General features: G+C 43.4%; 1 protein-coding gene across 1 annotated transcript; it reads left to right on the forward strand.

Moving 5' to 3' along the window:
- Positions 1 to 415: 415 nt before the first annotated feature.
- On the forward strand, positions 416 to 12,871 carry psme3ip1 (proteasome activator subunit 3 interacting protein 1). The gene is made up of 8 exons (XM_079501358.1): positions 416 to 541; positions 1,503 to 1,582; positions 1,843 to 2,010; positions 2,116 to 2,214; positions 5,507 to 5,630; positions 9,323 to 9,442; positions 10,552 to 10,640; positions 11,188 to 12,871. Exons 3-8 carry the CDS (start codon positions 1,854 to 1,856, stop codon positions 11,424 to 11,426), a joined length of 828 nt encoding a protein of 275 aa, XP_079357484.1. The 5' UTR covers positions 416 to 541; positions 1,503 to 1,582; positions 1,843 to 1,853; the 3' UTR covers positions 11,427 to 12,871.
- The last annotated feature ends 211 nt before the right edge of the window (positions 12,872 to 13,082 follow it).

Genomic DNA, 13,082 nt, shown 5'->3' on the forward strand with positions numbered 1-13,082 from the left:
TTGGGAGGTTGTGTAAAACTGCCTCTCTACCTCCTCACAGGTAAAGTGCGTGGTGCTTGGAAACGTGATCGGCTCGTACGCCAGCAGGCTATCATACCAGGGTGAGGGGAGGGCAGAAGTCTGGCTCTGACATTTATTGCTAGTGCAATAACACACACACGCGCGCGCGCACACACGCGCACACACACACACGCACACACACACACGCACGCGCGGCACACACGCAAAGTAGAGGTATGCAAAATACATTAAATACTGCATGCACATATCGCGCCTGGCAGTTGATTAAATATATTATTATTATTTTTAATATCATTTCCTCCTCATTTTCAGGTTCATTTATGCTTTCATTTACGTAGGCTATCATATGCTAATGCCTAATGCTATGTATGTCCGAGTCGGGGAGCGTCGAGAAGACGAGAACAAGTCGGAACTAATATTTTAGTGGCAAGAGCCGAGCCACATTGACTGCGACACAGGTTTTGGTTTTCATGTTTGGGTTGTTGTGCCGATAAGAACAGAGCTAGCTTTAAATACCTCGGTAAGTTGTGCAGCTTAAAATAACCACTGCATGCTTATACTTAGTTTACAGAGCTTTATCTTTTATCTTTACCTGCATATATTGTGTTAATGGCTTAAAACGGTGCTCTTGAATTTACGGCATTATTGGAGACTATTCCTGATGAGTTTCTTTGCTTGGAATGCTTGCTATGCTAACATGAACCCTGGCTGTCCATGGTGGCCGTGTGGGGGTGTAGCGCGCTGTACTGTAACTGTCACACATAGTACTAAGATCATGTTACTCTATGCTATTGTAGAGATAGACATTAATTAAATTGTTGGATTAGTTACCAACGTTCGGATATATGATGAATGTTATGACGAATTTATTATTTAACAAGGTGGACCCTCTTGTAAACAATTGTAATGCTTTATTGGGTAGTCCACTCACAGTTGACAGTTTTTGTATTGAAATGTACTGTAATTCTGCAAACTGTTAATGAATACTCAATCAAAAGTGTATAATGTCTGCTTGAATGGCCTAAGCTAGTTCTTCAGCTAGCATTAGTGACGTAACATTTACAAAATGTTTCACCGGCTGTGTGTACTGTCATGTGTGCAACGGGTCTGACACAAATAAAGACGTAATTTATCTTGATCGCGATTCTCAAGGACTCGTTTCATTTGTTGCTGCAACGACTAAAGTTGGCCGCAAGAGGGAGCCAAAGTCCCTAGAATGAACTTCACTCCAGTCTAGTCTAGACTGTAACTTTACCGTTGATGATCTCACATGCACACATGTTCAATAATTCATCACTCTTTACCCGGTATTTTGTTTAGTATGTGTGCAGTTGACCTTGAGGCTGTAGTTCTGTAACCAGAAAGTCATGACTATATGCCCAGCTTGTGTTTATCCCCATGGTTTACATACCTTGTATGTTTAATGCAGAGATATATTGAGAAATTAAATAATTCTGATCTGCTGATTTAATACATTGCAGAAAGTGTGTGCGTTTCTCCGACAGATGGGCCCATGGTTGTGAGTCTTCAGTCTTCTCATTTGGTTAAACACGTGCAGGAGGTAGGTACTAGGTTGTATGGCTTTGTGATCCAAAATTAGTTGACTTATTATATTCTAAACCTGGTTTACTGAAACGTGTGTGTGTGTGTGTGTGTGTGTGTGTGTGTGTGTGTGTGTGTGTGTGTGTGTGTGTGTGTGTGTGTGTGTGTGTGTGTGTGTGTGTGTGTGTGTGTGTGTGTGTGTGTGTGTGTGTGTGTGTGTGTGTGTGTGTGTGTGTGTGTGTGTGTGTGTGTGTGTGTGTTATTCACATGCACTGGAAGGGTCTGTGGTGATGGCAGCAGCTACAGGAGGTGGGTCAGGGCCCTCGGGGGGTGTCGCGGGGGGTGTCGACCTAAGCCGGAAGTTTGTGTCGGAGACGGAGCTCGACGAGAAGAGGAAGAAGAGACAGGAGGAATGGGAGAAAGTCAGGAAACCAGACGAGCCAGAAGGTAAGACCCCCCCCCCCCCCCCCCTTCACACACACTTGATTCTTTGAAGAGTAAAGGGCGTTTCAAACGTTTTTGCCTGGATCAACGAGTCTGTCTGCTCCTTAGAGGCCCCAGAGGAGGCGTATGATGGTCGCACTCTCTTTGAAAAACTGCAAGAGCAGAAGGATAAGAAACAGGAAGAGTATGAAGAGCAGTTCAAGTTTAGTAAGTGTTTCTGACTTTTGTGTTTACAGGTTTTGTCTGTGTGTATTATGTCCTCAAAAGCAGAACAATTATAGCTCATCATGCCACAAGGAAAATGTGCTGTTTCATTACATTGAGGTGAAAGTTCGATCCTAGTTGAAAGTCTGTGCATGTAAAAATAATAATAATAGTAATAATAATCTTAGATTAACATTGTTCTTGTGAAGCACTTTTGTACTTTGAGAGGAGGTGAACTATGGGGGAACAGGTCTCAGCGTTTTTTAATGTATAAATGTATAATATATGTTCAAATTAAGAAAAAGATGTTCTTACCAGAAACAAGAAGCTTTGTTCATGTTCATTTGTGTGTACTGTTAAAAAACAAGACTTTGAGACCTGTTGCACTGTTTCATTACATTGAGGTGAAAGTTCGATCCTAGTTGAAAGTCTGTGCATGTAAAAATAATAATAGTAATCTTAGATTAACATTGTTCTTGTGAAGCACTTTTGTACTTTGAGAGGAGGTGAACTATTTGTAAAGATTGATATTTCCATTTAGCCAAATCAGACATGCAATAGACTATCTCCACACAAGTTGACAGCCTGTATTTGGGCATTATGATTTGTCCATCTTCATTCAGAAACTTCATACATAGTAACTTTACTGAATGTTTTACAGGGTCAGCGGTGCCGCACCATTAATGATTGATTGATTTTGTTTAGTGATAACAAAAGAGCACAGAGCTGCTTTCCGAAGTCGGCAATCACAGAGGATGTAAACGCAAGAAAGCCTTTTCGGCTTATTTCCATTGGCATTCTTAAATTATTATTTGTATTGGTCGTGTTGTTGTTGAGCGGTACACACCGCTCCAATGAGTGGCCACATGTGTCCCTATGTTCGTATGTCCGTATGGCTGTCCGTTTGGGGTATGAACAGCTGCAATATTAGCCTGGTTAATAAACCAGACCGAATCAGCCGTTGGCAAAAAAAAATTGCCTACCAGCGGATTACGGTCTGGCGAGGCTCAGTAGCACGCCTCTTTCCTACAACCGAGAACAGGTCGGACCAATCGGGACACGGTATGCAATATGGGCGGGCTTTGGTACAGTGACGTTCAATGCTTGAGACCTTTGACTGACAGTAGCTCTGACCAATTGCGTCAAAGAGAAAATGTTTGAACCCGCCCCCCGGGAAATGAAATCCAAGTGGAGCCAGCCCAGACTAATATACCGCGACAGTGTTGTGTGATATTAGTCTGGCTTATTAGCCAGGCTACTGCAATACCACTGGGAGACCTAAAGTGGCACTGTTGAGCAGCACAAAGGACCACTCACACTGAGCACCATAACTATAACGATAAACGTATAACTATTAAACTAACAATAAAACTGTACTGTACAGTGTAGAGTACAGTACAGTAACTATCAAATCAACTATGCAAAAAAAAAAAAACGGTCAACGACAATGTGTGATTTCAAAGAATATGGGTCTGTTCACACTTCACACATGAGCAGGGCTCGACGCTTAGCATTTTTCCAAGTAGCACGTGTGCGACTAAGTTGAAAAATCTAGTAGCACACAAATTATTTTAGGAGCACGATGAAAAGTTATCAAATAATGTGTTTTTGAGGGGCGCTAGCCCCTCCTATATACAGCTGTAGTCCCCACACGTCTCAATATCTTGACAATGAAAGGAGAAATTAGGTCAAAATTCCGCTAAATATGACGTAAATTAAACATCAAAACATTAAACGCCATTGACATTGAAAGGACAATGTATGTCATATGTAAACGAGCAAATCAGCTAACCAATCACAGGCAACAGGCATTCTGATTGGCCAATATGAGATGATTCATGATGATGTATGATGTTAAGAGCACCCCTCACTTCACACAGGTGTGATTTTTCTTTAATACAGTGATATGAGGTAGGGGGCGGGCAATATGAAAAAATATTATTATCACAATATCTTTCAGAAATTATCACAATATTGATATTCATCTGGATTTGTTTGTTTTTATATAATCTATATAATCAATTTGTTTTTATGCTGATAGTCTATTCGTTTTTTATGCAAATAGATAGAGGGATAGATGGATAATCAATTCATTTTATGTTGCTCATGTATGGATGGATGGATGGATGTTCTATCGTGTGAGATTCGGTGCAGGGCACCGCAGGCTACTCGATGGTGAATTAGTATTGTAACATTCTCCTTGGCTTTGACTGCTTCAGTTCAGACCATCGTACATATACACCTCGGCGTGGTTGAAGGAGGTGGTGGGGGGATCTTTGCCTTTTTTCCGTCGCTCGTTATGCAGGCTACTGACTAATATGTATCCAGCCAAGTCGGTCATTCGTATTATCATTTGCGCTGCGCACACGATTTTGTAAGCGAGGTGCTGAGCGATGGTTGTTTTGGTAGAATCCGTGCACACGTGCACTCTTTGCGTGCACGGCCGCATGCTGTTTCACCCACGTTTGGTTAAAAGTTATCGAGTGATACTGATGTTTGAACATTAAACTTTCCAAATAACTTTAGTATTCAACGTGTCGGGGTCATAGCAACTCCTTCTGTGCTATCATGCTATCCTGCTGCGTTCGCTGCTGACAGGGAAGAGAAGTACTGAGCAGCAACACATGGAGGGGCGGGGCGGTGGGAGCAGAAGGGACAGATCTTCAAATGAACGCTGCATTGAGTCTCGACACGTTGTTAGCTTGTAGATCTGCTCTTTTTGGCGAACGACACCGCCGTACTATATAAATATAAATGTAGGTATAGAACCGCGACTATAGACTGTGCACTTGCTGTAGAGCCTTGTCTTTATCACGATTGAACGGTCAAATTCTGTAGTCGCACGGGTGCTACAAAGTGAATTTGACAACTCGCACGGTGATATTTTAACTCGCAAATGCGAGTACCTAGTCGCACTGTCGAGCCCTGCACATGAGTGCCTGAAGGGAAATGGCCAATGCATGCTGAGGTGAATTCTTTGAATTCTTTGAAAGTTGAACGTGACGATGGAACCTGATTGAACCTCCAAGCTAGAATCGAAGTGAACGAGACGTGACCGTTTCACTTGTGCATGTGTGACAAATTCTGCACAAATGTCTTGCCATACAATTATTTCAATTCTCCTTATCACAGGCCTTATGTTGGAACGATTGAACTTAACCTTCTACTGTAGATTAGAAAAGCGTCACACAATTTAAGATGGGCTTTTTATGGACTGTCATCCGAAGAATTAATTTATTCCACTTCACTTCAGCGTGGTGAGCGAGCGTATATGTTTTTGTTTCCATGGCAATAGAGAACATGGTGAAGGGATTGGACGAGGATGAGAGCCACTTCCTGGACGAGGTCTCCCGGCAACAGAGCCTGGTGGAGAAGCAGCGCAGAGACGAAGAGAAGAAGGAGCTGTTGGAATATAGAATATCCTTTGTCTTTTATATTGGAAACAGGAGATGTTCTTTTTACCAATGGGCCACATGGCACAGTAAACGTTGGTTCCTAACGCTACTTGATGAATTCTTTTTATACCTAATTCTAAATCTCTTAATACACAAATCGCCCCTTTTCCACTGTATTGATACTTGTATTGCGGTACGATTGCCAAAATATGGCTGCCGACCTCAATGTCTGGGTTAGTGTGGAGTGGACTTCCTGGGGTGGTTTTCCAACTTGAGGATTTATTTTAATTGGCACGCACACGTGTGCTCACACCTTCTGTTCCTTTTTAACCCATTTTGGGCGGGAACCCCTTTTGGTGTTTTAAACGTTATAATTTAGCTATTGAAAAATAGCAGATCTACAAGCTCATAGCGCGCCACCGAGTGGCGCGCTACGAGCTTGTAGGTCTGCTATTTTTGAAAAATCGTGAAAATATTTATTTCAGAAAACTGGAGAATTTAGAAGAATCTTTTTAAATTTTGAGGTCAGGCATAAATGGGTTAAAGGCATAGAGTATATATATAATAGAGACTGAACTGGCGCGAAGCTCCGCCCCCCAGCTATTCATGTCAGTGGAAGTTGCTCAGTGGCGTTTTGAAGCACCCGGAAGACTGCCGGAAGTACCGTCTCAGAACGTCTACTTCCGCATTTGACCACCAAATTTTGGTGGTCAAATGCGGAAGTGCAACCGAGCGCTCAATGTTAAAGCCCAGCTGCACGGGGTTTCCCGGTCATGAATCCACGGGTCCGCTTGTAGTCCCTCCTCCTACCACTAGGGCCCAGAGCTTCAACGTTGGAAAGTCTGCCTGCCCCCTTGGTTAAAGGCACCTCATAAACCCTCAAAGCTACAATGTCACGTGTCGTGCAGCAGTTTGACCAACAGCATTTCTATATTTACTCCACAGCAGTGGCAAAACGGAGCACACTGTATCTGCACTCGGATATAAGGCATACTGTAGTGTACCTGTATCTGCACTCGGATATAAGGCATACTGTAGTGTACCTGTACATCTCCTTCTAAAAATACCCAGCGATACTGAGCACTCTTCAATGTTGAGAGAGCCTATGGAATGATGTTTTTATCCTTCTAGCTCTTCATGCGTGTTCGATTACACAATCCAGTTAGGCTCTGGGTATGTTGTTCTGATTTCTGACCATGACTGGTTGAAGTTTGAACAAATATTGACGAGATATTTTTAAATAGTTGCTCTGTGGATTGAAATATTGACCAGTTCGTATTATCTGCTATTTTCAATAGCCAATGCAAACATGACATGCTTTCCCGGTTGTAATGGGTTAACATTGAATGGGGGGAACAGGTCTCAGCGTTTTTTAATGTATAAAATATGTTCAAATTAAGAAAAAGATGTTCTTGCCAGAAACAAGAAGCTTTGTTAATGTTCATTTGTGTGTACTGTTAAAAAACAAGACTTTGAGACCTGTTGCACTGTGCAATGTGAGTCAGTGGGGAGATTCTTTTTTTGGAACGATATAAATCTTTTTAATCAATGGAGCAAATATTGAAGATATCTCTTGCATCATGGAAAGTCTTTTCTATGGTGCTATCATACTTTTTTATGACCAACCAAGTTGCATTGTATTTGTCAATACTCGAGAAGAGAATAGGTCAATAAACAGTATAGCATTAAGTATAGTTATTAAGCTACTAGCTCGTTTAGATGGATGACATGGAAAATAAAGTTAAAGAGTCACTCTCAGTCTGCATGGAAAAGGGACGGTGATGTCCATGATGTGGGGCTGAATACAGTACATGCAACATAACCTAAACAGTGGGTGTGTGCACAGGTAAAATCCTAATTTAACTGAGAATTATGTAAAAATGGACCCAAACACACCAGACGATTTTACTGTGCACTCATAGATAGAATACTTTAATGGCAGGCAAAATAAATACTAATTTAGACGGTTAAGAACAGTACACAATACATACTGTAGGACAATCAACTTAACCCATTTTGACCTGAGATCAGATTCTAAAAATGTCTTCTACATCCTGACAGTTTTCTGAAAAAGCTATGTTTCTATGTCAGTCGTTCTTCGATTTTTCAAAGATAGCAGACCTACAAACTCGTAGCGCGCCACTCGGTGGCGCGCTATGAGCTTGTAGATCTGCTATTTTTCAATAGCTAAAGCATAACGTGATGCTAACACCAAAAGGGGTTCCCGCCCAGAATGGGTTAACAAAGGCACACTGCTGACTGCTCCACAGTTATTGTGCATTGTTGTTGATGCTGTACAACAATACAGTTGTTTTGTCCTTTTGTCTCCATCTCCCTGTCTCTGCATCCATTTGTCTGCTGACCGAGAAGTTGAAAAGAGAATTGGGTTGTCGTGGAAACTGTATCGTAGGCTGGTAGCTACGGTGACAGCTGTGAATATACATGCACGTCATCATACACCAGCAAGAAACATGCACACACACCTTAGCACTGTAAAAACCTGATTGGGCAGATCCTCTTTACATAATAACTTAGGCCTACGTAAATGCACTGCTATGTACTCTGCCTCCGAGTGTCATTCTCTCTGCCTCTCACTCTCCATCTCTCAGGTCACTGGCTTCATTTCTGGCTCCTATTGGATGCTAAACGCACACCAGTCCTATTGTCACCACATCCCTGCCCTGCGTGTCACCACTGCCGCCACTCATTCTTTGCGTCTTTCAGTTGTGCATTCTTGATTTATCTAACTCGTGTCTTTATCCGTCTTCCACTTTTTGTCGTCATAACCCCCCACACTCCATTGTGCCCCTTGTGGCTTTGACTGTGAGGTTTTTCTTAGCTATTGGAACTGTGTCGCCGACCGTTATCCAGGACAGTGACGTAGATCAGCCCAGTGTTCCTTCTGAAGGTTAAGACTCAGAAACCAACGTCCTTACTGCTGATACTGGCATGGCAGTCTGATTCCTGAACTGGTTGTGTGTCTGATATGGACTAGGTACAAGTTGTATCAAGTCATTTCTATTACTGTATCTGTATGTCTGCACATGCTCTTAAGACTGTGCGTATGCGTACCTGTTAATCCCAGTGATGTACATTTACTCGATACTGTACTTAAGTATAATGTTTAGATACTTTTACATTCAACACGGGGCTAAATATGTATGTCCCATGTTCGAATGTAGAGAAAGTAAAAGATGGGTGTTGTTTTTTTCTTCATTTGCTGTTTTCTTTCGTTTTAGCGATTTTTAGCTATTTTTGACAGGGGGGAGACCTGTCAAAAATAGCTGAGCACACTGTCTTCAAATGCAGTGAACCATTAAAAGTTGGTTCACTGCATTTGAAGACAGTGTGCCGGGGGTGTTTGTTCCTTTTTCATTGTTGGGCACCATACCCTCTCCTACGCACCTGTCACCTGTGTGTGTGCAAAAGCCTTGCTTTTTATCTAATAACCTAAAACATGAACCTTGGTTGAAAAAAACAAAAGTTGTCCTTCAAGTATATTTTGATGCCAAATTGCCATACTTTTGTATTTTTTTTTCACGTAAACTTTGATTACCGGACTTGTATGGTAACAGACTATTTCTGCAATGGGTTATTGATACTTTTACTTGCGTGAAGCAGAAGAAGAAGAAAGACTGTATTGGGTATTCCTCCAGAAATGTTTCAATTTGTACTCCATGTACCGGTTCACTCTCCTTAACGCTGTGATGTCACAGCGCTCTAGTGAAGCGAGCGGCAACTGGGAGTCGCAGAGAGCCTGAAAAGAAGGCGGTGCCTAAAACCACCAGTCACCTGTCTCAAGCACACCTGCTGGCTGGGGCTGTTAAGAGGCGCAGGTACACACACACACACACACACACACACACACACACACACACACACACACACACACACGCAGTCCACCAGTCATATTGTGCAAAGGGTTCAAATCTGAGGTTTTCTTTAGCAGTTATATGTGGAAAGAGTTCACATCTTCATTTAGATGGGATTAGAATATGGTATTTTGTCAGAGGTTCTCATTAAGTGGTGTCCGAGACCCACAGGGGTGTGTGAGGGGTTTCCAGTGTGTCCGGGACCCACAGGGGTGCGCGAGGGGTTTCCAGGGTGTCCGGGACCCACAGGGGTGCGTGAGGGGTTTCCAGGGTGTCCGGGACCCACAGGGGTGCGTGAGGGGTTTCCAGGGTGTCCGGGACCCACAGGGGTGCGTGAGGGGTTTACAGGGTGTCCGGGACCCACAGGGGTGAGTGAGGGGTTTACAGGGTGTCCGGGACCCACAGGGTGCGTGAGGGGTTTACAGGGTGTCCGGGACCCACAGGGGTGCGTGAGGGGTTTACAGGGTGTCCCCAGAAAGATGAGGAACACTTTACTTTCCCTATTATTTAATCATCTCTAGAAGTTACTGTAGCCCAAAGAGAGAATGGATACGAATGACTATTCAGATCATAATATTATTAAACTTACTCCACTGTTATCACCACGTACTGTAGAATTCTGTACTGGATAATCTTAACGACAAAAATCCTGTCTTTCTACAAACGTTTTACAAATTATGGTCCATGGCTTAATTCGTATCAATTTAGGCAGTCCTTGATATGAAAATGTTTAAGAACCACTGATTTATGTTGCAGGACTGGGATTCAAATAAGCATGGATTGGAAACCCTTAAGGCCAAACCGGACCAATGCAACTAGTCGCGACTCCTTGCAACAAAACCGTTTTAAGGTCAACCGCACCAATGCAACTCCTTGCAACATGCCATTGGGGATAATGGTTGCATGTTGCAAGTAGTTGCATGGCGAATCGTTGGTGTGGAGTGGGCTTTAGAAAGAGCAGTTCATTTTTTAACCTTGTCCTCTTATCTGCGGACGACAGTACAAAACAGAAACCTGTCGCTCAACACACTGGTTTACCATCCACCTCTGTCTTGACTCTTCCTGTCTTGCAGTTCATCGCAGTCTTCAGATAGCAGTAAAAAACAGAAGGTGGAGACGACAGCAACTGCGACAGCAACAGGAAATGGAGACGGACGCACAGGTGGGCTTGTAGCCTGTCTTGGCTAACAGATAGACAGATGAATATATAGTTTATATACCATTAAGATGTGTTGGGTTTTTTTCCCGCGGTGGGCCATCTGGACTTGCTGAGTGACGGCACAAGCAGATTGAAACAGACTTGCTGCTCACAGTCACAGCCCAGTCCACTGATAGCTCACTTACATTATACGCACTTATTGTGTGCTCTTGTCAGCACTTAAAAAAATGAATTATAAGTATGACGAAAATGATTCCTCACACTCTTCACAAAGCAACGAGGGTCATCAGAGCTACACATTGGAACAGATCATGGCAACCGATAAAACACGGTTTGATGGTGTGATTAATTTAAGTGTTTCCAACTGATGGGGTTGTCATTTTCACTCCCACTGCCCATGTTGTGTAAGCAGTAAGTACTAATTGGACAAATGGATGCCAGATGACAGTGAATTGACAATTGAAGGACTTTTATTCAAAATGTATTCACAGGCGGAAAAGGTGGAGAACCACCGTACTAAAGAATCTGACAGTGTTGTTTTCCTGTTCAGAGCAGGAGGCAGGAGGAGCCGGGGCAGGTGGGGGTGAACAGACTCCTCGTACCCCCACAGAGTCCCTGGCCTCCTCCCGGGGCGTGTTCCAGCTGCCGTCTGCGGCCGTGTGCGTCGGCGTGCTCCCGGGCCTCGGCGTCTACTCCGGCAGCAGCGACTCTGAGAGCAGCTCAGACAGCGAAGGTAGCGTGGACGCAATCATCTCTCCGTACGCCCGCCACGGCAGGGCCTACAGATAAACACACACACACATACAGTATACAGGCCTATACGCACACACATAAACTATACCAACAACATGCACACATACAGTATGGGCAGATAATGTGACATGTCTTGGCATGAACCCGATGTGGCAGTTCCGAAAATACACCGTCTCAATCAATGTGAAAGGCCCTACAGCCATGATTGTACGTGCGCGCGCACACAGACACACACACAGTCACGCACAGACACACACACACACACACACACACACAGCAGAACGTTGAGATGTATACTGTATAAGCAGTGCCAGCTGAGAAAATTAATGTTCAGGCACTCCTAGAGATGTTTATTCTGTCGTAGCTTATTAGCAGTGACGCAAACGGAGACATATAACACACAGCCTACTCCTATCTGATGTTAGAGTGTTCCTTCTGGTCTCAAACAGAGACATATAACACACAGCCTACTCCTATCTGATGTTAGAGTGTTCCTTCTGGTCTCAAACAGAGACATATAACACACAGCCTACTCCTATCTGATGTTAGAGTGTTCCTTCTGGTCTCAAACAGAGACATATAACACACATCCTACTCCTATCTGATGTTAGAGTGTTCCTTCTGGTCTCAAACAGAGACATATAACACACAGCCTACTCCTATCTGATGTTAGAGTGTTCCTTCTGGTCTCAAACAGAGACATATAACACACAGCCTACTCCTATCTGATGTTAGAGTGTTCCTTCTGGTCTCAAACAGAGACATATAACACACAGCCTACTCCTATCTGATGTTAGAGTGTTCCTTCTGGTCTCAAACAGAGACATATAACACACAGCCTACTCCTATCTGATGTTGGAGTGTTCCTTCTGGTCTCAAACAGAGACATATAACACACAGCCTACTCCTATCTGATGTTAGAGTGTTCCTTCTGGTCTCAAACAGAGACATATAACACACAGCCTACTCCTATCTGATGTTAGAGTGTTCCTTCTGGTCTCAAACGGAGACATATAACACACAGCCTACTCCTATCTGATGTTAGAGTGTTCCTTCTGGTCTCAAACAGAGACATATAACACACAGCCTACTCCTATCTGATGTTAGAGTGTTCCTTCTGGTCTCAAACAGAGACATATAACACACAGCCTACTCCTATCTGATGTTAGAGTGTTCCTTCTGGTCTCAAACAGAGACATATAACACACAGCCTTCTCCTATCTGATGTTAGAGTGTTCCTTCTGGTCTCAAACAGAGACATATAACACACAGCCTACTCCTATCTGATGTTAGAGTGTTCCTTCTGGTCTCAAACAGAGACATAACACACAGCCTACTCCTATCTGATGTTAGAGTGTTCCTTCTGGTCTCAAGCTGTGAGTTTTGCTGTTGCTCTTTGTCACTAGTTATATTTAAATGATATACTACAGCCTAGAAATATATATTCCACAACAATCTCTTCCAAACGGCGAATAAAATCTTGAGTAAAATGTGCACTGCTCCGCTTTCCAATCAATCCCATTGAGTCAAAATGTCTGTTTTTTATTTGTGCTTGTCGCCATTGTTGCACTCACACTTGACACCTCCACCCCCTCCTCCTACCCCCCCCCCGTCCCCCCCCGTCCCCGTCCCCGTCCCCTCCTTCCTCAACCCTCAATCGCATCTCACACAGTTTAAGCCGACCAACCCATC

Source organism: Electrona antarctica, assembly GCF_951216825.1.
Source record: "Electrona antarctica genome assembly, chromosome: 5".
In the NCBI taxonomy this organism is placed as follows: Eukaryota; Metazoa; Chordata; class Actinopteri; order Myctophiformes; family Myctophidae; genus Electrona; species Electrona antarctica.

What these genes read in the sequence shown, in the direction of transcription:
- psme3ip1 (XM_079501358.1), top strand. Translation starts at nt 1,854, where the DNA reads ATGGCAGCAGCTACAGGAGGTGGGTCAGGGCCCTCGGGGGGTGTCGCG. An exon ending in GGGGCTGTTAAGAGGCGCAG is followed by an intron (nt 9,443 to 10,551) that starts GTACACACACAC and finishes CCTGTCTTGCAG; the next exon opens with TTCATCGCAGTCTTCAGATA. An exon ending in AAATGGAGACGGACGCACAG is followed by an intron (nt 10,641 to 11,187) that starts GTGGGCTTGTAG and finishes TTTCCTGTTCAG; the next exon opens with AGCAGGAGGCAGGAGGAGCC.